Source organism: Dermochelys coriacea, chromosome 20, assembly GCF_009764565.3.
Source record: "Dermochelys coriacea isolate rDerCor1 chromosome 20, rDerCor1.pri.v4, whole genome shotgun sequence".
NCBI classification, from domain to species: Eukaryota; Metazoa; Chordata; order Testudines; family Dermochelyidae; genus Dermochelys; species Dermochelys coriacea.
In genome coordinates this window covers 9,527,365-9,553,154 of record NC_050087.2, presented here as the reverse complement: position 1 = coordinate 9,553,154, position 25,790 = coordinate 9,527,365, and the positions used below count along the sequence as shown (strand labels likewise).

The following is a 25,790-nucleotide window of genomic DNA, read 5'->3' as shown; positions in this document are numbered from 1 at the left end:
AGGCAGCAATACAGGCCTCTTGCTATTCTGTTTGCTGGGGCCCTGCACTGCTCCCATCCCCCCATCTGTATCAGCTATTCCCATCCATTGCAGGGCTGGGCCATCCACGGCTGCTCCCGTCCCCCCACCCATTGGGCTATCCCCATCCATAGCAGGTATGGGCCTATCCAGGGCTGCTCCCATCCCCCCCATCCATTGGGCCATCCCCATCCATAGCAGGGCTGGGCCTATCCAGGGCTGCTCCCACCGCTCCACCAGACCATATCTGCTGTTCCCATCCATTGTGGGGCTGTCAAATAAGACCCATGAAAACCAGTACACTGGGGGAGGAGCTGCCAAAACTAGCCAATGGGGCGATGTTGACAAAAGAGTTGTGTCTGAAACCCTGCCCCTCTCATGGAGTTCAGCACAAATCAGGGCTGCCGGTAGATGCCTCCACCCGCTAGCATTCCACAGTTGGGAAGCCCTCTGCTGGGGGCAGGCGCCCAAGCTGGTTGTGGTGAGAATCAGAGCGGTGCCTGTTTCGCTGCACGGCTGGAGGGGTGATGCTTCCCCACTTACACTTTTAGCACAGTGGCTTGAGCACTCAGCTGGGATGTGGGAGACCCCTGTTCAAATCCTCACTCCCCCACAGGTAGAAGGGTGATACGACCTGGGTCTCCCACAACCCTGCTGAGTGCCCGACCACTGGCCTAAAACACTGGGGGAGGTACCACTGCCTTCTCCAGCTGAAGTTTGAATGGGAGTGGGTAGCCTCCAAGGCCGACTAGGATCAGGCCCTGCAGTTGAGGCAGATGCGCCTCTGCTTATCTTCCCGGGTTCACAGATGTCTGGGGCTTAGGTGCCGGTCAAGTAGAGGGAGGCAGCAGTTGCATGCCGAGAGGCTGAAACTTGGTACCAAAGGAAATTTTATGCTGAAAACACAGGTGCCAAGTTTAGGCACCTATAGGGTTAACAGCAGCCAGCAGGGTTTTTGTGGATCACAAGGGTGAATAAAACTGGGACTTAGGTAAACCAGGGAATGGTCCCGTTATTGTGGGGAATTTTCCTGGCTTATATACGACCCCGGTGGAATGGGCTAGTGAAAGTATCTGAGTCCTCGCTCCCGCTCCCTTTACCCAGAGGCTGCCTGACCTCCAGGGCTGCCTTTCCATTCTCCTGTGGCAGAGTCCTTGTAACCCCAACAAGGCTGGGGGATTCCTGGGGGGGTTGACTCCCAACCTTGTCATGGTCACTTAGAGCAAGGGCTAGGGTGTCCCATTCCGGGGTGCTCTCTCTGCTCTGGATGCTTCCCTGGCCCACTGATCATCACACACAGTTCAAAGCAAATACAATGTATTAAACAGCAATCAATTTTAAAAAGCTAAGGCAATCAAGTGACCCCTCTCTGTGGCAGGGGACATCACAACCAGCGTCTCTGGGATGTCAGGGCAGTTCACAGTCTGTCCCTCATGTCCCAGGCCCCTGCCCAGGCCCTGGCTGTGCTGCAGGGATGCTGCGGGTCAGACACTTGCTCTGGCAGTGGCCACATGCCCTCAGGCTTTAGGTGGCAGGACCCTTCTTCCCAGCATCAGTTCCCCCATTGGGATTATGATCCTCCTCCAAGTCTGGCCTGCAAGACCCCCTGGCTGGGGCCATCTCCCTGCACTGGGCCCACTGCCGAGGGTCCCCCCTCGCTTCCCCCAGCTGCTCACCGCACCCAGCTCCAGACTGCTCCAGTCCGAGCCCCAGCTCCAGCTCCACTCTTCCTCAGCATGGCTGCTACTGCTGCTCTGCCTCCAGCTCCCTGGGCTGCTTCTCTGGCCCCTCTCTCTCTGGTTGCTGCAGCTCTGCTCCCAGCACAGGTCTGTTCCCTGGGCTGCTTCTCTGGTTCTCTGGCTGGCATGGCCCTGCTCCCCAGCTTAGCTTGGGCCCCTGCTCTCTCCTTAGCTCGGCCCCACTCTGACTGACCCAGGCAATTCACAAGGAGGATGGGAACCCCCTGGCCTCCAGACTCCTTGATTAACCTGCCCACCCTGTCAATCAGGCTGACCTGGAATATTGGCCTCTCCCCACTGCCCTTGGGGACTGATTTCCCATGGACTCTTCCCATGTCCTTTGGTACTGGGAGCTAGACACACACACATACACACACTCACTGAGCTTTAGCAAAGGGCCAACAGTCCCCTTACACTTAGACGCCTAAGTATCTCTGGGCCTCAGTTTCTCAGGTGTAAAAGGGGTATTTTCCATCTCTCCCATCTATTTAAATTGTAAACTCCTCTGAGCAGGAGCTGTCTGTCTCGCTAGGCGTCTGTGCAGCACCTGGCACAACAGGGCCTCCAGTCTCCCTTGCAGTCTGCACAGTACCTGGCTTGACAGCGGGGAGAGATCTCCATCACAATGATGTAGTTGGAGTCGAGAGCGGCTCCCTTCAGAGGTTTTTGTAGGCTCTACACGAAAGAAATGCCTCATGCTTCCCCCTGCTGGCCCTGCAGTAAACTGCCTGTTTTCAGAGCACAGGTTTCTGCCCAGGTTGGTAGGTACAACAGAGAGGCCGTGTGTGCGTTATGGGCTGGCGGAAAGAGCCTGATCAACAGATGGATGAGGTTTCTAAACTGCAGAGTGGGGATAATCTGGGCCCATCACCTTGCTTTGGGGCAAGAGAGAGTGCGTCCAATCTAAGGACCTTCAGCTGATGGCCCCAGTTAACTGCAACAGCCCCAGCTCCCTGCTGAATGCACAGCTGGATCAGGGACTGCTGCCACTACACACCCCCACCCCTTTGCCTCCAGCCAGTGGTTTCTGCCTTGCAGCTGGCAGTTAGGCGCCTGTTCAGATCAGAAGGAAGCCAGCTGTGGTTTGCAGTGGGGAGCGTTAGCCCCCGTCCGGCAGCCTGATTGGTTGTGCGTCATACGGGTGCTCTGCCCTACCCCGGCTCTCGGGATGAGATAGCAAAGGTGGTGGAATAGCCAACCGCAGAGGCTCCCCCACAGCACGAAGGCTGCAGGTGAGTGAACCCTTGGGGATGCGAGGTCCATGCGAGAGCCTTGCCTCGGCTTCCTTACTGCCGATGGATTGTGTCTGTCCAGCCTGGGTACAGTTGGGGCTTCCACAGGGCAGGAAATACCATGGAGATTAGACACAATCAGGGCCCTTTTGGGCAGAAAGGGTGCTAGGAACAGAACCCAGGCATCCTGACTCCCAGCCCCCAATCTATAACCACTAGACCCCGCACTGCCCTCCCAGAGCTTAAAATAGAACCACTGAGTCCTGACTCCCAGGCCCACCCTGCTCTACCCACTAGATGCCACTCCCCTCCCAGAGCAGGGAATGGAACCTCGCAGAGATGGGTGCTAGGAACAGAACCCAGGCATCCTGACTCCCAGCCCCCAATCTATAACCACTAGACCCCGCACTGCCCTCCCAGAGCTTAAAATAGAACCACTGAGTCCTGACTCCCAGGCCCACCCTGCTCTACCCACTAGATGCCACTCCCCTCCCAGAGCAGGGAATGGAACCCAGGAGTCCTGAGCCTCAGCTCACGATGCCTTAATCCACTACAGCCACTCCCTTCCTACAGCTGTAAATACAAGCCAGTTCTTTCTATCCCACCCCGACCCAACCCGCACTGGGCTGGCTCCAGCTCTGTCCCTGGGGGGGCCGTGACTGGAGCTGGGGCTCTGCAGGGTGCTGTCCCGTAACTTGCTGGTGCCACTTACTTGATCATCTCCCGCCCCGGGGGGGGCAGTAAGTAGGGTATTCTGAGTCTCTAAAAGCAGCCGAGCCCCCAGCTCCTGGGGGGGGAGGGGGCAGTGTCGCTCAGCAGGAGCTGGGGAGGCTCCTGCACCAGTTTTGTATAGGAAAACTTCCTGCCGTACCTTGGGCCAGATCCCCAGCTGGTGTAAATTGGTGTCACACCATTGGTGTCATTGGGGCCAGAGCCCCAGGTGGTGAAAATCAGATGTTTTCAGTTGGAGCCTTGTTGATTTACACCAGCTGAGCTCTGGCCCATTTGTAAAGCACCTCTTGTGGCTGCTGTCAGAGGCGCGGCTTGGATCTAGTCTGTTTCCAGGTGAGGGAGGGGAGTGAGTTTAGCAGCTAGATGGGGGCTGGGAGTCAGGATGCCTGGGTTCTTTTTCCACCTCTTGGAGGGGCATGGGGTCTAGTAGTTAAAGTAGGGAGGATTGGGACTCAGGACTCCTGGGTTCTTTTCCTAGCTCTGGGAGGGGAGTAGGGTCTAGTGCTTAAAGATGGAGGGGGAGGGCTGGGAGTCAGGACTCCTTGGTTCCAGTATCAGTTTTGGCACTAAAAGAAAAGGAGTACTGGTGGCACCTTAGAGACTAACAAATTTATTAGAGCATAAGCTTTCGTGAGCTACAGCTCACTTCATCGGATGCATTTGGTGGAAAAAACAGAGGAGAGATTTATATACACACACAGAGAACATGAAACAATGGGTTTATCATACACACTGTAAGGAGAGTGATCACTTAAGATAAGCCATCACCAGCAGCAGGGGGGGGAAAGGAGGAAAACCTTTCATGGTGACAAGCAAGGTAGGCTAATTCCAGCAGTTAACAAGAATATCAGAGGAACAGTGGGGGGTGGGGTGGGAGGGAGAAATACCATGGGGAAATAGTTTTACTTTGTGTAATGACTCATCCATTCCCAGTCTCTATTCAAGCCTAAGTGAATTGTATCCAGTTTGCAAATTAATTCCAATTCAGCAGTCTCTCGTTGGAGTCTGTTTTTGAAGCTTTTTTGTTGAAGTATAGCCACTCTTAGGTCTGTGATCGAGTGACCAGAGAGATTGAAGTGTTCTCCGACTGGTTTTTGAATGTTATAATTCTTGACGTCTGATTTGTGTCCATTCATTCTTTACGTAGAGACTGTCCAGTTTGGCCAATGTACATGGCAGAGGGGCATTGCTGGCACATGATGGCATATATCACATTGGTAGATGCGCAGGTGAACGAGCCTCTGATAGGTTTCAGAGTAGCAGCCGTGTTAGTCTGTATTCGCAAAAAGAAAAGGAGTACTTATAAATTTGTTAGTCTCTAAGGTGCCACAAGTACTCCTTTTCTTTTTGCGAGCCTCTGATAGTGTGGCTGATGTGATTAGGCCCTATGATGGTATCCCCTGAATAGATATGTGGACAGAGTTGGCAACGGGCTTTGTTGCAAGGATAGGTTCCTGGGTTAGTGGTTCTGTTGTGTGGTGTGTGGTTGCTGGTGAGTATTTGCTTCAGATTGGGGGGCTGTCTGTAAGCAAGGACTGGTCTGTCTCCCAAGATCTGTGAGAGTGATGGCTCGTCCTTCAGGATAGGTTGTAGATCCTTGATGATGCGTTGGAGAGGTTTTAGTTGGGGGCTGAAGGTGATGGCTAGTGGCGTTCTGTTGTTTTCTTTGTTGGGCCTGTCCTGTAGTAGCCTGGACCAGTCCACACAAGAGATCCACTTCCTGGACACTACGGTGCTAATAAGCGATGGTCACATAAACACCACCCTATATCGGAAACCTACTGACCGCTATTCCTACCTACATGCCTCTAGCTTTCATCCAGATCATACCACTCGATCCATTGTCTACAGCCAAGCGCTACGATATAACCGCATTTGCTCCAACCCCTCAGACAGAGACAAACACCTACAAGATCTCTATCATGCATTCCTACAACTACAATACCCACCTGCTGAAGTGAAGAAACAGATTGACAGAGCCAGAAGAGTACCCAGAAGTCACCTACTACAGGACAGGCCCAACAAAGAAAACAACAGAACGCCACTAGCCATCACCTTCAGCCCCCAACTAAAACCTCTCCAACGTATCATCAAGGATCTACAACCTATCCTGAAGGACGAGCCATCACTCTCACAGATCTTGGGAGACAGACCAGTCCTTGCTTACAGACAGCTCCCCAATCTGAAGCAAATACTCACCAGCAACCACACACCACACAACAGAACCACTAACCCAGGAACCTATCCTTGCAACAAAGCCCGTTGCCAACTCTGTCCACATATCTATTCAGGGGATACCATCATAGGGCCTAATCACATCAGCCACACTATCAGAGGCTCGTTCACCTGCGCATCTACCAATGTGATATATGCCATCATGTGCCAGCAATGCCCCTCTGCCATGTACATTGGCCAAACTGGACAGTCTCTACGTAAAAGAATGAATGGACACAAATCAGACGTCAAGAATTATAACATTCAAAAACCAGTTGGAGAACACTTCAATCTCTCTGGTCACTCGATCACAGATCTTAGAGTGGCTATACTTCAACAAAAAAGCTTCAAAAACAGACTCCAACGAGAGACTGCTGAATTGGAATTAATTTGCAAACTGGATACAATTAACTTAGGCTTGAATAGAGACTGGGAATGGATGAGTCATTACACAAAGTAAAACTATTTCCCCATGGTATTTCTCCCTCCCACCCCACCCCCCACTGTTCCTCTGATATTCTTGTTAACTGCTGGAATTAGCCTACCTTGCTTGTCACCATGAAAGGTTTTCCTCCTTTCCCCCCCCGCTGCTGGTGATGGCTTATCTTAAGTGATCACTCTCCTTACAGTGTGTATGATAAACCCATTGTTTCATGTTCTCTGTGTGTACATATAATCTCCCCACTGTATTTTCCACCAAATGCATCCGATGAAGTGAGCTGTAGCTCACGAAAGCTTATGCTCTAATAAATTCATTAGTCTCTAAGGTGCCACAAGTACTCCTTTTCTTTTTGCGAATACAGACTAACACGGCTGCTACTCTGAAACCTGTGATTAGTTTTGGCACTGTCTTCCTGCCTGACCTCAGAACAAGTCTCTTCACCATCAGTTAAATGGGATACCCTGACCTGCCTCTCGGGGGGCCAGGCAGGTGTCATTATGACTAGCCCCTAGTGGTGTGAGGTAGCATCTGATTGTTCCTGGGGACAGACTCTTCAGCCCCATGGTTTATTGGGTGCCCTTGTGCATGGGGCTGTACAAACAGATGCAAAGCCTGGTCCTTGCCCTCAGCACTGTCAGGTCCAGGGCAGGAAAGGGCATCTGGAGCTGTGAATTGAAGCACTTCACAGAGATTAATGAACAGATGGGGCAACTGAGGCACAGAGAGGGGAAGGGACTGGCTCAAGGTCACATAGCAAGTCAGAGACAGACAGAACCCAGGAGTTCTGACCACCAGTCCTTCCCCACCCTACCCCCCCTCATACCACTAGACCACACTCCCCTCCCAGAGCTGGGCACTGAGACCAGGAGTCCTGACCCCCAGTCCCATCTGCAGAGAATGACTGAGGGGCAGAAGACAGGAGGGGTTGCTTAGTGACTTGCCCCTACTGGGACCCGCTACAGACCAGGGACCAGTTAGGCCTGTCTGGGCCATTCTCAACTGGCTCAGTGCCCTGACAGGCTCCAAGGGGTAGTGGCTGGGCCAGCCACATAGTGACTCTCCCTGTCCCGCAGCTGCCAGGATGCCGCGCTCCTTCCTGGTGAGAAACAAGAGGGGCCCAAACCACTCGGGGCAGCGACCGGAGGGTCTTGGCGGTGAGTGGGAGCAGGGGACGAGGGGAAGAGGTGAGCTGGGGCAGCAGGTGGGGGAACGAGTACCCTCAAAAGGAGAATGCGGGGGAGGGGTCAGGGGAATGGAAGGGGGGTATACAAGGGAAGAAGAGCACCCTCTACTGGAGAGCAAGGGAGGGGCAGGGAATGGGAAGGGTGGGGCTGAGTGAACGTGGCAAGAATCCCCGAACTCCCCCCACCCTATGATCTCACCTGGAGGCCGGGGGTTTGCCTGCCCTGCCCAGTCTAGGGTTGGGGCTGGAGGGGAGGCTTAGAGAATCTCACCAGCAAATCCTCCTTCCAGACCCAGCCTGGGGAGCACCCCGAGCAGGGCCGGCGCTGGCCTGGCCCCCCGAGTTGGGGCAGGGTGCAGAGGAAGGGAGCAGAGCCCATCCCAGGGTCTTGGCAAACTGGGGGGTGCAGGATAGGGATGGGGCAACGAGCCAGGCACGGCGCAGCCCCCCCTCCGAGACGGACTTCAGCCAGAGCTGGGCCTGTCAGACCCTGCCAGGTAACCCCCACAACCAGCCCCATCCTCCCCTGGGGGAGCCCCTCCCGCTCCCACACCAGCCCATCACCCCCAACTTCCCTCTCCAGGTGCAATTTCCATCCCCCGCTCACCCCCATCTGGCCTTGCTCTGGGGGGCCGTGGCAGGCAGGTGGCCAGCTCTGTGATGGGGCCACCTGCCCCACTGGGAACTGGACTGAGACCCACCTAACCTCATCTTACACAACATTCCCATTTCCCATTCCCCACCCTCTGAGGCAGCCAGTCCCCTACACTGGGGCCGGAGTGGAGCCGGCGCCCCCTGGAGGGGAAAGGCCCCATGTCCCAGTCACTGGCCCCCTGAGCCAGCTGGAGCCGGCGCCCCCTGGAAGGGAAAGGCCCCATGTCCCAGTCCCTCATTTGCTGTTTCCCCGTAGGCATGAGTAGCCCCCCAGATGTGTCGTTCAAGCCCTTCTGGAGCAGCTATCACAGCCCTGAGCTGAAGCAGCTGGTGCAGAGCGTCCTGCCGCCAGCACTGTGCTCCAGGAGGGAGTTGGGAGGGGACGCCGAGGGGCCCTCTGGCCTCCTGGGATCTCTCCTGCTCTTCTCGAAGCCACCACACAGGTGCAGCTGCTGTGACAAGGTAATGGCCCCTCCACCCCCAAGGGACTGGGCTGAGGCCTTTGCCCTGCTGACCCTGGAAGCAGAAGCCTCCCTGCGTGATCCAGCCCCGGGAGCTCCATCCCTCTCCAGCGCTTGGCCCCCCCGTCAGGACTGCCAGCAATGGGGCTGTTTGGAGGCTCCTGCCCCTGAGAACTGGATGAAGAACCCTTCCCACCTCACTTCATGCGGGCACCACTCCCTGCCACTGCCAACTCTGGCGGAATCAGATCCAGCACCCCCTAAAGGGGAAAGACCCCATGTCCCATTCCCTGCCCCCTGAGCCAGCTAGTCCCGCCCTGGGGCAAGATGGGAGCTGGCACCCCCTAGAGGGGAAAGGCCCCATGTCCCATTCCCAGCCCCCACCTTTAAACAGAGCTGAGGGAAGCTCCCTCCCCATGCCCAGCCTGGTGCTGCGCTTCCCCTGTGCAGCTGGGCAGGGGTCTCTGGGGCAGGCACAAGTGGCAGAGTGGCCTAGTGGACAAAACACAAGACTTGGACTTGGGGACCGGGGTTCTCTGATCCGCTTGGGTGAGTTCTTCCCTCCCATTCTGTGCCTCAGTTTACCCTTCCACCCTGTGTCTGTTTAGGGGGTGACCAGGGAGTGTAGCATTTTGTGCAGGCCCCAGTGTGATGCCGGCTCTGTCCCCATAGGGGCGCTAGGTGCTGCCATGCTGTGTGGTGGAAACTCACCCTGCTTGGGTGGAGGGAGCTGGTAGGTAACCAAGCCCCGTCCCTGCCAGGGGCTGCCCAGTGGGCTCATTTCCCCAGTGTCAGATCACAAAGCGGGTGGGAGGAGGGAAATTGTGAGGTTTCCGGGTCAGACTCACAAGAGGTTGTAGAACAAAGGCAGGTCACACAGGCTGGCCCCAGCAAATGTCCAGGCACTGGAGGGGCTGGGTTCAGTCACTGCTGTGATGAGTTTGGGGCGGTCTCAGCCCCACCCTACATGGCCACTACCAATTCCAGCTTGTACATTTGGGGCAGGCTCCCCATGTTGACCTCCTTTCTCTCCCCACCCCCAGAGTCTCCCTGCAACCCAGCAGCTAGGCAGCCACCTGAAATGCTCAGTGCTCTGCAGCCCCATGGCCCCATGGGGGATGTGTGGACACCCAGGCAGCCTGCAGCACCAGCCTGCCCCTCCCTGCTTGGGCAAAGGGAAGCCAGAGGTGGGTGAGTCCTGGGGGGGAGGGTGGATGTTGATATACAAATGGGGGTTTAGAGGTGGATCTTTTGCAGCAGTGGGGGGCTTTCGGGGGCCTGGATGGGCATCCATTTGGACAGGGGGCAGCAATGGGTCTAAGATGGGAGGGGGGAAGGCAGGGCTATACGGAGGCGGCCAGGGGGTTGCTGCAGTTCCCTCCCCCCTCCCTCCCCGGCCCCAGCTGATGGGTTTCCCTGCAGGTGAGGAGTTTCCCCTGCCAGATCTGCGGGAAGCAGTTCAAGCGGTCGTCCACGCTCTCCACGCACCTGCTCATCCACTCGGACACGCGCCCCTTCCCCTGCCCCTTCTGCGGGAAACGCTTCCACCAGAAATCCGACATGAAGAAACACACCTTCATCCACACCGGTGAGGGGCAGCTGGCTCGGACTCCCCCCACCCAGGACAGGGGGCACTGGCAGAGATTTGGGGGGAACCCCACAGCGAGGACTGCAGGGGCTGTGGATCAGGATTGGGGGGACTCCAGCAGAGCTGTTAGGGGAGCCCAGGGCTGGGACAGCAGGAAGCTGCGGCTTGGGATTGAGGGGTACCAGCGCCCAGGAGTGGGATAGCAGTGGGTTGCAGGGGCAGCTTGGGGGGGCACCAGCAGAGCTGGTGGGAGCCCAGGGCTGGGACAGTAGGGGCTGCGGGCCGGGATCTGCAGCCAGCCTGAACAGCGGGACATTTGATGCACTTGCCTCCATGTCCTGCCCTGCACAAACTGGTCCCTCGTGCCTGCTCCAGCTCCCGCCCTCCGCAACTCAATGGAGCAACAGCACCACCTGATGGCCTGATCAGGGAAGGGCAGGTGAAGGGGGTCACAGGGCTGCAAACATCGACCCCATGACCATACTGCAGCCCAAGCAGGATCCAGGCTGTGCTGGGCCCGCGGCTGTCTGGGTAGGTGGGGGGACTGGACCCATGGGCGGCTGGGTAGGTGGGGGCCCTGCTACTCTAGATCCTTCCAATCCTGCAGGACTCTGGGTGAGTTTTGGGGCTCTCTGCAGAGCCCTGAGGGATCCCAGCCCCTCCTGCAGCCCCCACACCTAACCTCTCTCTCTCTCTCCCTCCCCCCCGCAGGTGAGAAGCCTCACAAATGCCAAGTGTGCGGCAAAGCCTTCAGCCAGAGCTCCAACCTCATCACCCACAGCCGCAAGCACTCCGGGCACAAGCCCTTCGCCTGCTCCCTCTGCCCCAAGGGCTTCCAGCGCAAGGTGGACCTCCGGCGCCACCAGGAGACCCACGGGCTCTTCCGCAGCCCCGGTGGTGGTCAGGCACTGGGTGCCCTCCGCTAGGGGCCAGGCAGGTGGGGCTTGCAAGGGGAGCTATGGAGGCCAGAGGAGAAACCAAAGAGCTGAGGGGGCTCCTAGATCACCCCCCAAGCTGCTATCACACCCCACCCCCCTCCCCTGGCAGGTGGTGCTGGGACCCGCAGCCACCATGTGACAGAGCCGACAGCCAGCAGGAGGACTCAGCTGCCCGCCCTTCGTGGCCCCCTCTTGCCAGTCAGACCTTCATTCCCCTATAGCTGAAAGTGGGCACAGTGGGACAGTCAGGGGCCCTGTTTGGGGCAAGGGGGGAGTAGCAGCCCGGTTGCCCTGGGGCTTCTCAGCATCTGGCTCCTTACGTGAGCATCTCCCCTGGGGGCTGGGATGGGGGAGAGGGAGGGCTGAGCTGTGGGGCTGTGCCCCCCCAACCCAGACACAGGGGAGAGACGTGAGCTGAGATCTGTCCTGCGCCCCACTAAGCAGAGATGGCTCCTTGGCCCATCACTGTAACCCTCTCCCAGCTGCCGGCAGAGAATTAAAGGACGTGAGTGGAAAGCAGCCTGCGTTCTGGCCCCTGGCAGCAGCGACGCCGCAAGCATTAACACACAGGCAGCACCGGCACATCCTCCACGGTCACGTTTATACCCAGAAAGTATGAACATTCGCTGCAGCCAGCAAAGAACCAGCCGGTGCCGCAGTCCCAATGTCATGGGGCCTGTCATAGGACCCCTTCCGGCCTGGGCGAAGCCTGCTGCCCGCCGGTCACAGGGAGGGGGCCCTCCGGGCCAGGTGGAGAGGCCCTTCCCCGAGTGGCCACCCTGGCTGTGCTGAGCAGAGTCCGATTGGCTACTGATCCTGGGAGCCACAGGGCCGGGTGCCTGCAGGTGGTGATGGGGATACGCTGGCACTGGCCCCACCAAGAGCACGGACAGGGAGGCCCCTGTGAGCTGCCAGAGGGAGACAGATAGATGGGTCAGTGGGGGCACCCCCCCATCAACCCCCATGCTCCTGTTCCCCCTTCCATGCTCCACCATTCACCACAGCTCAACTCATCCCCCACAGCTCAACATCCCGCCCTGCGGCAGGGAATCCCACCCACGCTGGGGGATCTCCAAACACCTGGCCCCACCCAGGGCTGAGGCCCTATCTCCTTCCTCCACGGGTGGGGGTGGGGGTGGGGGTATTTCCCAGGCAGCCTCACAGGGAGGTTGAGCTGTAGCGTGCACTTTTCAGTCCCTACTGCCTGCTCTGCCCCACTGCATTGCTTATCCCCAACTCTGCCCCAGTGCATCGCCTGCTCCCAACCCTCCCCCTTGCTCCCATAACTGTGCCAGAGAGGGACCCTCATTCACCATGAGTCACGCTCAAGATCCTGGGAATTGGGGGGGAGGGCTGTGTGTCCTGCCACCCCCAGTACCTGGGTCTCTGAGCGCCTAGACCAGGGGGGTGCAGACCGCACCAGCAGCAGACGCCAGCAATGCAGGGGGCACAGCTGGGGCTGAGGGATTTGGAGGTGGTACTTCAGCAGGATCTGGAACAAACAGGATGTTAGAAACCACGGCCTGGGAGTGCAACAGGGGGCAGTTGGTGGGACACCACCCAGCCCAGCCCCGAGCAGGAACTGCCAGGGATCACCATACAAAGGAGCCACAGCTTGGGGATCCCTATCCGGCAGCACCACCTGCACCCTGGATAATACTGGGCACTAGCTAGGTGACCACTTGGCATCTGCTGCTGCCCCCTGCTGGGCAGAGAGGGGCCTGCTGGCAGTGGCAGCTCTAGAATAATTGCCCCTCTCTGGCACATAGCTGCCTCCATTACTGTAGTAGTTGCCCAAGAACAATACCGTATTTACCCTCATAACACCCCCCACATGCTATAGGGCATGTGCTATTAGCCTCCTAGTATAGATGGGGAAACTGAGGCACAATTTTTTTTTTAAAGTGACTTGCCCAAGTTCACCCAGGGAAGCTGTGCCAGAGCAGGGACTTGAACCCTAACCTCTCACGTCCAGGCTATTGCCCAGACTGCTGAACCACCCTGCCTAGCCAGCCATCACTGAGAAGGGAGAGTTAGCAAGGAAATCAGAGGGACTGCAGCCCTTCCCGTGCCCCAGGGTAGGCCTGGCAGCCACGCTGGTGTCTCTGGATTATCCTCATTCACTGTAGAACCATCAAATCCCTCCCTGAACCCTACTAAACTCTGAGTTTCACAGAGCCCTTGTGGCAAGAAGTTCCAGCAGCTCATAGCAAGGAACAAGGATTACCCCCCTGTGAAGACTGAATCCGCTGCCTCTCCCATCCTTCAAGTGTCATCTGCTGCCTGGATTCATCCCATGCTGCCTCTGCCACCCCACTCATTAGCTACAGACATCCAGTTTTATTTGACACCAGCTAAACCTTTAGACCTTGTCGCAGGGAGTCCCGCAGGCTATCTGTGTAACTTGTCACAAGACAGAGTGCCTGGGGGAAGCTTCATTAGAAGGAAAGGCCCTAGCGTGAATCCTGGGATCAGGAACAGGGCTGTCAGAGCTTAGGAGAAAGGGCTGGGACTGGCAGAGTGCCAAGGGGAACAGAACTTAAGGGCGTTTTAGGGATGGGGGCTAGGAATCAGTAACCCTTCGACATGTTGACTCTCAGCCTGCTCTAACTATTAGCCCAACAGGAGTCCTGGCGTTCAGCCTCTCCCTGCTCTAACCCACTAGATGCCACTCTCCACCCAGGGCTGGGACAGAACCCAGGAGTTCTGGCTCCAAGACCCTCTCCCCCATCCCTTCCCAGAGTTAAGGGGCCTTTTCCCTGGGGCTCCGGGGATGCTGGTAGCTTTAGACTCCAGGGTACAGAGAGGGATTCCCCTGGTTCCCCTCCACATGCATGTGACACATGACAAGCCCACCCTGACTCCTAAATGTATTGGCTAGGAAGGAACCACTGGCCCAGCTGACGGGGTGGTACATGGGTGGCAACTGGATCAATGGGGGCACCATCCATCTGAACCCCACCTCAACCGACGGCCCCTCCTACCTGTCCTGGAGTGAATGAGCCAGAGCCCCCCAGTGAGAGAGACACCGATGACAAAAGCTGAGAAGACGATGCCCATCACAGTGGGCAGCTCCAGGCCCTGGGGCATGGGAGCTGTGGGGAACGGGGAGAGTGAGCGGATGCAGAGCCAGTGCTGGGAGGGGAGAGGGGGGGCAGGTGGAACCCAGGAGTCCAGGCTCCCAGACTCCTCCACCCTGATCTCATCCAGTAGACCTCAACCCCCTCCCAGAGCAGGGAATAGAACCCAGGAATCCTGATTTCCAGCATGCCCTCTGTTCCCACTGAAACCAAGGGGAACTATGTGCTCTCACCAGCTTGCAAGGCAAGTGGAACAGCAGAGGGCTTAGGGGGTGATATGAAGGGGGCATCTCTTACCAGGGTGTGTCTCTCCCTTCAGCGCCTTCCCCCTCCTGCCAGCCAGAGGAAAGGGCACCAGAAAGGGATCTGCTGGTAGAGGACAAGGAAGCCAGAAACACTTTGAGAGAACGATGGAGACATCCCCTGATCTCCTCTAGGGGGTGCTCTCCTCTGGCTGTCAGTGTTGACCCTCCCCAATGCCCCAGCATGGCCCTAGGGGGTGCTGTGCAGGAGTTCAGTAAGGTGCACTCTCCCCTGGCTGTCAGTGCTGATCCCAATGTCCCAGCCCAATGCTAGGGGGTGCTGTGCAGCAGGGAGCAGGGAAGGGGCTCAGAAGGGGGAGCTCTCCCCTTGCAGTCGGTGCTGACCCCAATGCCCCAGCCCAGTGTTAGGGGGTGCTGCACTGCAGGGCAATTGCATCAGGGCCTTGGTGTGTTGCAGTCTCTCTGCCTGCTCCCATAACCAGCCCCCAACCCGTCCCAGGTCTCACCTGTTTCTGGGGTGGGTTTGGTAGCTCTGCCCAGGCTCCCCACCGTTACGATGATGGGCTTGGTGAAGGTGTGCTGGAACCGCCCACTGCCCGGCTCCCCCACGCTGTTGCTGGTGCATGCCCTGGCCTGGGGCCCACACTGAAACTGACAAGGCTCAGACAGGCACCTCGTCCCAGTACTGGATGCTCTCCTCACCACCCCCACCCCCCAAACCATCCCAGTCTCAGCACCAGCCCCTCCCTCCACCCTACGGTTCCCAGCCCTGGGCTCCCACCCCCTTCCTGCGCCCAGCCATGCTTGTCCGTATCTTTATAGATTGATATTGATTTGTCAGAGAGAAAGTCAGCCCCCACAGCTGCCTGCCGGGGTCACAACTGTGGCCAAGACCACTGGACCCCAAGCCACTGGACCCCAAACTCCTCCCAGAGCTGGGGATGGAAGCCAGGGGGCCTGGCTCTGTAAACACTGGACTCCATTCTCCTCCCAGAGCAGCCCCTGCAGCGTTGAACCCACAGGCAGAGTTGGCCTCCTCTGGCACCCCCCTAGCAGGGACCATTGTACTGTCCTGGGGGACTCAGCCCCTCCCCTCTAGCCAATCCAAGTGTTCCCAGCATTGCCTGCAGCCCAGGGTAGAAATCCAGCCTGAGGGACAACCCCTGGAGGCCAGGGTAGAACCGGGGCCAGTTCACTCTGCCGTCTGAGCTAAAGGAGACCCCCCCGCCTTGCTGCAGCGGTGGCTGGGCTTTTATCCTCCCAGTGGCCTGCAGGCTAGAGCCACACACAGTGGAGCATGCTGGAGCAGGGGTGGCATCCGGCACCATGGTACAGACCTTGGGGAGGGCGCCCCCATAGGCTCCAGCCTGGCCCCGGGGCTCCTGGGTGCAGAGGGCCAGGCAGCAGTGCAGGAATTGGACAGAGTCGTTGTAGAGGGGCCGGAGCAGGAAGCTGAGGCGCTGTAGCTCCTGGGAGCTGGAGGGCGATGCCTGGCCTGCAGCCCCCTTGTGGGGTGGGAGCAGGGAGACGTCGGGGTGAGCCGGGCAGCCCCCCCGCACCAGGATGTAGGGCGAGTCCAGCAAGGAGGAGGAGCTCGGCGAGAGGAAGCAGAGGCGGATGCTGAAGCTGAGCCAGGGGTTGAAGGCAGCCAGAGCAGCCTGCACAGAGGGTTGAGAAGAGATCAGGAGGGGAGGAGACAGGACACCTCAGGCCAGCTGGGTCCCACTCCACAAACATGATCTCACCCCCAAGCATGGAACCCAGGAGTCCTGGCACCCACCCCGGGTCTAATCCCTGATTCTGCTCCCCTCCCAGAACTGGGGATAGAACCCAGGAGTCCTGACACCCAGACCCCCTGCTCTAACACCACCAATCTGACCTCCTGCCAAATTAATATTGTAACTTTCTCCACAGCTTCTGCCCCAGAGGCTGGAGCAACCCCGCTGTGGGTGTGGAAGGGACCTGGGGGAGAGAACCCCACAGCTCCAGCAGGTTAACTAGCCGGGGGAAGGGGGGGAGACCTGTCTAGCACAGCCCCTCAGAGCTCTGCCCTTCCCAAGGTGATGGGGCACTGGGCAAAGCCCCAGGCCTGCTGGGGTAGAGGGGAGGGGGATGCCAGTGCCAGGGGACTGGATGGCGCCTCTCTCCCCTCCAGTTACTTCCACAAAGACGCGGCTGTTGGCCGACACCGTGCAGGGTCCCTGGGCCTTGGTGAAGGCCTCCGAGCTGTAGACCTCCAGGCTGAGCAGGACACGGCCCAGGTGGAAAGGCAGATCTGGGATGGGCTTGGCAGAGCGGGACGGCTGGCTCAGGCCTGGGGAGGAGCAGGAGAACTGTGGGAGAGGAGCAGAGGGTGTGGGGGGTGTAGGGGACATGGGGACCAGCCCCCAGAACTCCAGTCCCAGAGACTCCCCAGTTAGCCCTGTCTTCCCAAGCCCTAGGACACCTCTCCTACCAAGGCTCTCGATCTCCCCACGGCTGCTGCCTGGTCCCCACTGAGCCAGGAGCAGTTAGGAGCCAGGAATCCCCATCCCAGCTCAGGGGGGTTCAGAGCGGGCCCAGCACGCTCCCCCACTTTGAGCTGCTCCCAATAGTTTGGGAGGGAATCTGCCAATCCCAGGTCCTCCCCCACTGAAAGGACCTGAAGGACCTGCCCCACAGTGGCGCCAGAACCGCCCAGCCAAAGACACCTCCCCTTCCCCTCCCCCTTTGCCCACCTCAATGGACTCCGAGCTATCTTCAGCCTGTCTCGCCGGGAGTGGGGAACCCCCAGGCGCTACCCCTAGCCCGCTGCCCCGGAGCACCACCTGGGGGGAGGGGAAAGTGGAGGGGGGGAGCGATCAGCACAATCAGAAACATGAGAGCATCAGACGAGACCCCATTTACCCCAGCCTTCCCGTTCTCACTCATCCTCACTTCTCCCACTCCTCCCCTGTTCCAGTCTCCCAGTGTCACCCTGTTCTCCAGCCCCGTCCAGCCCCCATTGACCCTGTCCTGGTCCCCTCAACTCCCCTAACACACTAGCCCCTTTGCAGACCCCTAGACTCTTTCACTTCACGTCTACCCCCTCCCATTCACACTCAGCCCCACATTGTCCCCTATATGCCACAGCTCACCGCATTCTGGTACCGCACGATGCCCGAAGTGGGGCCTAGGGCTGGGATGCGCAGGGCGCCACAGCCGGCCAGGGGGGACTCCAGCAGGAAGTGGGTGCCGTTGGACTGGGCTGCACAGCTGGGGTCCCGCAGGGTCACTCGGTCTGGGGAGAGTCTGGCAGCCTGGCCGAGGCAGGTGGGGGAGACTATGAGACTGATACAGCCAGCACTGACTGCGAGGGGTGAGCACCCCCTACTGAGTCCACACCTACACTCCCTGCAGCACAGCACCCCCTAGTGCCGCACTGAAGGAATTGTTTACACAAGGGGATTCCTCACCTGGAGCATGTCCTTGTTGACATGAGCAACCACCCTCTCGCTCAGACACGCCACAGACAGAGCTCCCGCCAGCCCCACAGCGCTCCCGCCTCCCGGGGCCGCTCGGCTCCTTTCCCAGACCATTGGCGAGATTTTGGCTGGTCTGGGGGGTGGAATGGAGGGGTGGGGAGCCTGGGGGTCCCCTAGCAGGAAAAAAAAAGAGTTAGGGGGCAGAGGGGAAGAAGGAAACAGGGCCAATGGGGGCTGAATGGGGCTGGAGAACAGGGTGAGGGGATGTGAGAGAGAAAGAGAGAGAGAGAGAGAGCGAGAACAAGCAACTCTGCCCCCTGCTGGCTGGATTGAGAACTGCCCAGCTCTATATCCTAGTCCCCCATATTTCTCCCCCTTCACCATGGCACTGGGATGTGACGGTGCCCTGGGAGGGACAGACATGCCAGCCCTGAGGGCATCATCTGGGGCATGAGCCTCTCCAACCACTGGGGGCTGCCAAGGGTCTGGCTGTGCCTGGGGAGCGGGGGCCACAGGGCAGAACTGCTGCTCCCAGCTCCCCCCGCACTGGGGGCAGGGCAGGGTCGGAGTCAGATGGGCCCCCTAATGGCCATCTCATGGCATTGCACCCTGTGCCCATTCCCTGCCCCCCCAAGGAGTCACCTACCATCCAGCCCCACGATGACCAGGAACCTGTTCACCTGCTCAGCCTCCGTGTAAGATGTGACCCCAGGCAGCCCCTGCTCCATTGTCCAGGCCATGGGGTTGCTGGCATAGGCCAGGCCCAAGGACATGCTGCTGCTCAGAGCCAGGTCTGGTTCTGGTTCTGTGCAGCTGACCGAGACCTTGTGGGATGCCTGTAAGGAAAGGGAGGGCAGGGCAGAGTGACAGAGCCCAAGGCCAACCCGGACTGTGGTCCAGCTCAGGGTGATCAGGCTGAGGCTGGAGCGGGGCATCATGGGCAATGCTATACAAACGAGCAGCACCAGGTGAACAAGGTGTCAGGGCAAGGAGTGGCTGGGGAGTTCCAGAGAGGGGCAGCTCCACCCCAGCCACTGAGTCAGGAGCCAGAGGGCTCGGAACCAGCAGAGCCAGGCTGGGCGCCAGGACTCCTGGGTTCACCTTGGCAACAGGGGACACCAGGCCAGAGGGGGTCGAGGCCGGGAGGAGAAGCCATATCAGAGGTTAAAGGTCATGAGGGCTCAGAAGATGTCATGGGGCATCAGGCCAAAGGGTCAGGGTCATGGGGGAGAGACTGATGGCAGGAAGGGGTCAAAGAGGAGCAACCTCTGTGCATGGAGGGGATGTGAATGGGGGGCTGTTCCTGGCCCCTGTAACCCCTCTCCCATCCCCAGGGAGCCCTCTCTTACCAGGACTCGCAGGCGCCCAGCCATGTGGTGGATTCGGACCAGCCAGCTGGTGGCGCCCTCGCTCTTCAGCACCACGATCAGCTCCCGCCGGGGGGAGCAGCAGCCTTGGGGCGCTTGGAGTTCCACAGTGAGATGTGCTGGGGGCCTGGAGACAAGGCAGGATCCCCCCCCCCAACATCAGCTAGGCTGGGCGTTTCCTGCCATGGGGCTGAGCAACAAAAGGGTTGGAGAGCCCTCCAGCTCTGCCAGTGGCCCTCTATCTTGACCCAAAGCCCCCTCTGACCTTACTGTGGGCTCCCCCCCACCGCCCAGTTCTGCTGGTGCCCCTCAATCCCGACCCCAGAGGATGCTCTGATATCATAGAATATCAGGGTTGGAAGGGACCTCAGGAGATCATCTAGTCCAACCCCCTGCTCAAAGCAGGGCCAATCCCCAATTTTTGCCCCAGATCCCTAAATGGCCCCCTCAAGGACTGAACTCACAACCCTGGGTTTAGCAGGCCAATGCTCAAACCACTGAGCTATCCCTCCCTCCCGGTTCATATATGATTCATACCGGTGCCTGGCTCCTTTGGAGAAGATGACGTGAACTTCGGGGTCCCATGGGAGGTCAGAGGTCAGGCAGCCCCGCAAGGGCCGTGGTCGGACGTCAGAGGCGAAGTGGGTCGGGGAGAGGAAGTTCCTGAGAGGTTTGCAGGCACCTGGCGAGACCCCATCTGGGAGTGAGAATGCAGAGGGGCTGAGGAGGTTGGGGGGTTAACCCTGAAGGTCCCTTAAGGAATGGGGGATTCCTGGGGTAAATCTCCCAATATCTCCCTGGGATTCCCTCCCTCAGGCACATGGGGCTGGGGTCCGATCCCCAAGGTCCCCTCCCGCACTGAAATGAAGTCCAATCCCCAGCCCCCTGGGTCCCCTCCCCCCATTGACATGAGGATCAGAGTCCAAGCTCACCAGGGTCCCCTCCCTGCACTGACACGGGGGTTCAATCCCCAGCCCCCCATACCATCTCCCAGTTGCACATAGACTGTGTTGATGCCCCGATACGCAGCCAGGGAGCTGACCCCGCCGTGCTCCTCATGCGCCCAGCGTAGGAGCCCTCGGAGGGTCTGGGGCAGCCAGGTCTCAGTGACAGAGACACCCCCCAGGGCTGAGACTCTGGACCCCGGGGAGACCTGTCGGGGGGCATAAGGTTGGAGGTCACCTGGGGAATGGACATCCCATCCCCCAGTGGGGTGCCACATACCCCCCACTCCCACCACAGCTTCCCAGCCCCCACAGGACTCCTGGGTTCCTCACACCTCCTAGCCCCAGGGGTAACTGTCGAGGGGAGGATCCTCCAACCATCAATACCTCGGCCTCCCCACCTGTGCCCCCACCCCCGCTGCCCCTAGGCCTGAGAGCCCCTCTCTCACCCAGCCCTGCTCCACCCACCCCACTCCTCTCGCTGCCCCTGGGCTCAAACTCCTCTGCCTCCAAATGCTCCCAATTCCCCAGCCCCCACCCTGCCCCTCTGCACCCACTGTCCCATCCAGGGACCCTGCTCCGGCTCCAGTCCAGAGAAATGACCTCCAGACCCCCTTCCCACCCCTCCACCACTCCCACTGCCTGCCTCCACCCCCACTGCTCACCTGCCCCTGCCATAGCTACCTCCATCCACCACAGCCCTCCCCATTTTCAATCCCCATTGCTGGCCCCACACTTCCCCCCCACACCTGTGCCAGCTCCACTCCCCACCTGCCCCAAGCCTCTCATGCCTCCTCCACCCTCACTGCTTGCCCCTCCCTCCCCCAGCTGCCCCGATGTCCCTGCCTTCCCTTCCCAGCCCCCCTACCCCCCTTCCCCTCCCACAGCCACTCTCACCAAAGCCCCACAGCCGCCCCTACCCTCACCTGGAAGGTCCATTGCTCCCCAAGAGCCAATTGGGACATTTGGAGGCTCCAGACTACAGGCACTAGGGAGCTGAGCACAAAGATAGGGGCTCTGCTGTGGGGCGCTGGGCCCAGTTCTAGGCTCACCTGGAAGGGAGCAGAGGGCCTTGCATTAGGGGCTTCAGACACATAGGGGAAGAGGTGTGGGGGGGGGCCACAGAGCAGGCATGTGGCACCAAGGAGTGGGAGGGGAGGCTATAGGGAGGCACAGTGTGGTTGGGGCAGGGGTGAGGCAGTGGGGTTGGGATGGGGATGGCAGCGACAGGAAGCAGGACTATGTAGCGGGGGGCTGGGGACAGGATTGAGGCAGGGGGCATGGAGCACAGACTGGAGGGGAGACATGTGGGATACAGGGCAGGGGGCAAGGCTGTGGGGTACAGAGTGGAGGGTCCGGAGGCAGGGTGGGAGTACAAGATGAAGGGCAGGAAGTGAGGGGGAGGGGCAGAGGGAACGGGGCAGGGTGGGGGTACAAGGTGGAGGCAGGGGCAGGGGGACAGGGGGTGGAGCGGAGGGAAGGGGCAGGGTGGGGGCACAGGGTGGAGGGAAGGGGTGAGAACTGTGGGAGAGGCAGGGTGGAGAGCAGAGTGAGAGGGTGGGGCAGAGGAAAGGGGCAGGTTGGGGGTCACAGGGTGGAGGGCCGGGAGTGAGGAGATATGAGAGGGCCAAGGTAGAAGATAGGGAGTGAGGGGGTGGGGCAGAGGGAAGGACAGAGACCAGGAAGGTGGGTGGAAGGGTGGAGGGTAGGGGGTGAGAGGGTGGAATTGGGGGAGGGAACAGGAAGAGGGCACAGGATGGAGGGCAGGGGATAAGGGGGCTGAGGTGGGGGACCCAGGGTGAGGCTGGAAGAGGACAGGGAAGGGACACTACCTCCCACCTACCTGTCTGGCCCTCATCCTCCCTGCTAGCCCCCGCAGGACGAGCATGTGCACCTCCCGGCCCGAGGCCGAACGCCCCCGGCTGGCACAACCTGTGCCTGCACGGATCCGCTCCCAGAAGCCCAGCACAGGGTGGCGAGCAGACTGCGGGCGAGCCTGGCACAGGGCCCAGTGCCAAGCAGCTGTAGAGGAGAGAGAAAGGGCGCCGGTCAGCAGGAGCCAGACATAGGAATGTGGTTCCCAAAGTGGGGGTAGCTGGTCTGTGCCTGAAAGGGGAACCTCCTGACCCCCAGAAATGGCAGAATGGTCTAATGGTTAGAGGATGGAGGCTCGCAACCAGGATTCCTGGGTTCTATCCTTGGCTTTGGGAGTGGAGTGGGGGCTAGTGCAGGGGTTCTCAAACTGGAGGTCATGAGCCCTCAGAAGGTTACAGGGAGGTTGCGAGCTGTCAGTTCCATAGGGCTCACAATCCCAATTAAATTACCCCCCTTTTTAATGCATAAGGGGGGGTCACATTTGGAGGCTTGATGTGTGAAAGGGGTCACCAATACAGAGTTTGAAAACCATTGGTCTACTGGTTAGGGTGGAAGCAGGGCACTGAGACACACATTAACCATTTGATAACACTCCCTCTCCCTCCATCGATCTCCCAGTGGGGGCCAGACTGGCCTCCCCATAAACCCGGCACCCACCTGCCGACTGGCCCCACAGCAGCAGCAGCAGGATCGGGCTCCAAGCTGCCATCCCCTGCAGTCCCGGTGTGCAGGGCTTCCCGAGCTGACTGAGGGATGCGGGGGGGTGATCCTAGGCAGAGAGAAAGAGAAAACTGTAGTGAGTGCCGGGGGTGCTCCAGGGTGAGGGAGGGGTTTCTGGGACCCAGAGCAGAGGGGGCTGTGTACGGGAGGGGCCATGGGGTTTCAGGGCAAGGGGATGGGGGGAGTCCAGGGGCCCAGTCATTCACAGTGTCTGGGATGCAGCACGTACCTCCTCCATCCTCACACGAGTGGGTCAATGTTACTCCCTGGCTGAGACTAGGGATCCTCCCCATGCAAGAATCCAGACAGGGGGTGGGGAAGTATGTGACACAAGGACGGACACACCCCAGGAGTGCTCCCCCAAGTGGAATGGGGGAGCTGCTTCAGGGCAATAATGAGATTTCCCTCCTGGTATTTAGACACCTCCCCCTTTATGGGACCCCTAGGGAGGGTGTCCCACTATCCTCCCCCCTACCTCTTCCTGCTTAGCAGGGAATGCGCATCCCCTCCCCCCAGGTTACCCTGTTTGGGATGGGATGGAGTGGGGGAGGTTTACCTACAAGATTTATGCATCTCAGAGCATTTTGCAGAGATTAATTTTGCCTCCCAACTCCCCAGGCAAGGAGCTTTTTGCCTTTATTGCTATTTTATAGATAGGGAAACTGAGGCACAGAGAGGGTAAGGGATATACCCACGGTCCCACTGATTTCCAGCCTCCTGCTCTAACCACTAGACTCCATCTCCCTTTCCAGAGTATGGTAAAGAACCAAGGAATCTGGACTCCCACGCCCCTGCTCTAACCACTATACCCCACTCCCCTCCCAGAGCTGGGGATAGAACCCAGGAGTCCTAGCTCCCAGTGCCTCTTCAGGCTTGTTCCTATAGAAACATTCCCCCCTTCTTCCTCCCCATTCCCAGCTACCCCTGCCCCTCCCTGACATGCCAAGGGGCTGGCTTGTCCCTGGGGTACCTCTTCTGAGACTGCCACACAGTCTGATCCGGTGTCAGTTGGATCCAGGACAGACGCAAAGTTGGGAGAGGATCAGACTCCAATCCAGCCCCCGCTCACATTCAGCCAGATCCCCATGGAACAGGGTCATTGCAAACCCTACTCACAAGCAGGCTGCCGGGGAACCTTTACCTTGCAGCAGCGTTGATCGCAGAACAGCAAAGAGGCTTGGGGGGGGGCGGTCCTGGGAGCCAGGACTCCTGGGTTCCAGGTGGTTGTGGGCACAGGTTGCAAAGGGATCTTGGCTCTTTTATATCAGTCCAGAAAGCAGTGGGTCCCTGGGGCTTACAGGCCCATGGCCATCGGGTCCCTTTGCTCTGGCTGGATTCATTGCTCCCTGCAGGGAAGTTAAAAATAATTTGAAGAATACAAATAATCTGAGTCAATGGGAGGTTTAAAAATAACAACTCCTCAGGGTCAGGTTACCAGAAAGCAGGGGAGGGGAGAGATTAGACTCCCAGTGGTTGTTTTTAAGGGAATCACACCCAAGAATCCTGGAACCCAACCCTCTCCTCCCAGAAATGGGCACAAATCCCAGGAGTCCTGCATCCCAGCCCCCTTCCCACCACTTAAAAAGATGCCAGTTCCTGATAGGGCACAGACAGAGAGATGCTCTTTATCAACAAAGTGAACCCCCTCCCACTGCTGATGTGCCATACCCCAGAGCTGGACGCAACCTCCCACCTTTGGTCTCCTGGGTCTAACTCCGCCCATCTGTAACCAGGCAAGCAGGGGGTGAACGTCTGCCAGGGCTGAGCCCTGTTGCATTCATGTGGCCCTAGCTGTTGAGTGCCAGGAGGTGGGAGATACCGATCTTCTCCCATTGTCTCTATCCCGGATGGGGACCAGGAGGAAAAAGAAAACCAGCTGCCCAAGGGTGGAGTTTGGGTCGCCCCAGAGATGGGTGGATTTATGATTAATGCAGGCAGGGTGGGAGAGGCGCTGGGTTCTAGGCCTCGCGCTAACCCCCAGGCAGCTAAACCCTGGGTTGCTGTGACTCACTGCCACCCACACGACAGGGGTGAGGGGAAGGGCTGCAAGGTGGAACACAGGTAATTTGCAGTGGCTTACATGGATCACTGGCTAGGACAATGAAATAACAGCTGGACTGGAGAGTGGAGATACCCACACCCCTTTCCAGCAGCCTGGGCCTATCATGTCTGCTTCACCCACGCAGGGCATCCCCCAGGGCCTGCTCCCTGCTCATCAACAAGGCAGGGATGCGTTACCCCCAGGAGAGGAAAATGAGGCACAGGGTTCAAAGGCCTTGGCCGAGGTCACACAGCCAGTGTGGCTCAATCCCTGTCTCACGGCTGTTGCGTTAATCTAGATGGAATAGAAGGGCCCAAAGAGTGAAAGACGTTAACGTGACCCTGTCCTTATTTGACATTAAGCTTTGGGGTTTGGTAACCAGAGACACAGTCCCACAGCAAACAGCCCATTAAACACCCCTTTTCCCTCTTATTAAAGACCCAGAAGAGAAAAAAAAGTGGGTAATGCATTTGCACATTAAACACATGCAAGAAGGGAGAGAAGATGCAAGGGATGCAGCTTCTCCTTCTGCCGTTGACTCTCACTTGCCACCTCCCTGCTGGAGAAACAGAGGCACGGCAGGGACTGATCAGCCACTCTGAGACCTGGCAAAGTTGTACCAGCGCTGGGCTGTTTAGGGCATTGCAAAATATACAGTCTTTGCCAGCTCTGCCAGAAGACATAAGGAGGGAAGAGAAGAAGGTAGGAAGGAAAAGGACACGTGGAGGGAGGGGGGCAGGTGAAGAAAGCGGCTCACATCCCAGGTGGGGTCGGGATTTAGTTGGAGTCAGTGCAGGTGGTGATGTTGTCTGGGTCGCTCTCTCTGGCCCGGACATCTCTTTGGAGCAGGACAAGG

At 58.7% G+C, this 25,790-nt stretch overlaps 3 protein-coding genes across 5 annotated transcripts in view; 1 reads left to right on the top strand and 2 right to left on the bottom strand.

Annotated features, from left to right (window-relative positions):
* The window catches only part of EVI5L (ecotropic viral integration site 5 like), a 93,862-nt gene extending 85,879 nt beyond the window's left edge, over positions 1 to 7,983 (top strand). The window contains exons 20-21 of the transcript XR_006278376.1: positions 7,451 to 7,531; positions 7,851 to 7,983. The gene's annotated coding sequence lies outside the window, so the exon portion shown is untranslated. The remainder of the gene's footprint in view (positions 1 to 7,450; positions 7,532 to 7,850) is intronic.
* A 3,800-nt stretch (positions 7,984 to 11,783) lies between these two features.
* LOC122455390 (transforming growth factor beta receptor type 3-like) lies at positions 11,784 to 22,156 on the bottom strand. The gene is made up of 16 exons (XM_043506398.1): positions 22,142 to 22,156; positions 21,225 to 21,350; positions 20,339 to 20,507; positions 19,892 to 20,090; positions 19,337 to 19,481; positions 18,634 to 18,823; positions 17,979 to 18,160; positions 17,661 to 17,822; positions 17,262 to 17,351; positions 16,704 to 16,877; positions 15,882 to 16,202; positions 15,051 to 15,189; positions 14,579 to 14,647; positions 14,186 to 14,296; positions 12,580 to 12,693; positions 11,784 to 12,109 (listed from the first exon to the last, which is right to left on the bottom strand). Exons 1-15 carry the CDS (start codon positions 22,154 to 22,156, stop codon positions 12,596 to 12,598), a joined length of 2,190 nt encoding a protein of 729 aa, XP_043362333.1. The 3' UTR covers positions 11,784 to 12,109; positions 12,580 to 12,595.
* The window catches only part of MAP2K7 (mitogen-activated protein kinase kinase 7), a 68,323-nt gene continuing 63,757 nt past the window's right edge, over positions 21,225 to 25,790 (bottom strand). For 2 of the 3 annotated variants that reach the window (XM_043506776.1, XM_043506777.1), the window contains 3 exons: positions 22,831 to 22,942; positions 22,142 to 22,320; positions 21,225 to 21,350 (listed from right to left, as the gene is read on the bottom strand). In XM_043506776.1, coding sequence (XP_043362711.1) covers positions 22,165 to 22,320; positions 22,831 to 22,942 — 268 coding nt within the window. In that variant the 3' untranslated portion in view covers positions 21,225 to 21,350; positions 22,142 to 22,164. Of the gene's footprint in view, positions 21,351 to 22,141; positions 22,321 to 22,830; positions 22,943 to 24,039; positions 24,240 to 25,790 lie in introns of those variants that run through there. The other variant, XM_038378525.2, reaches the window with a different exon arrangement.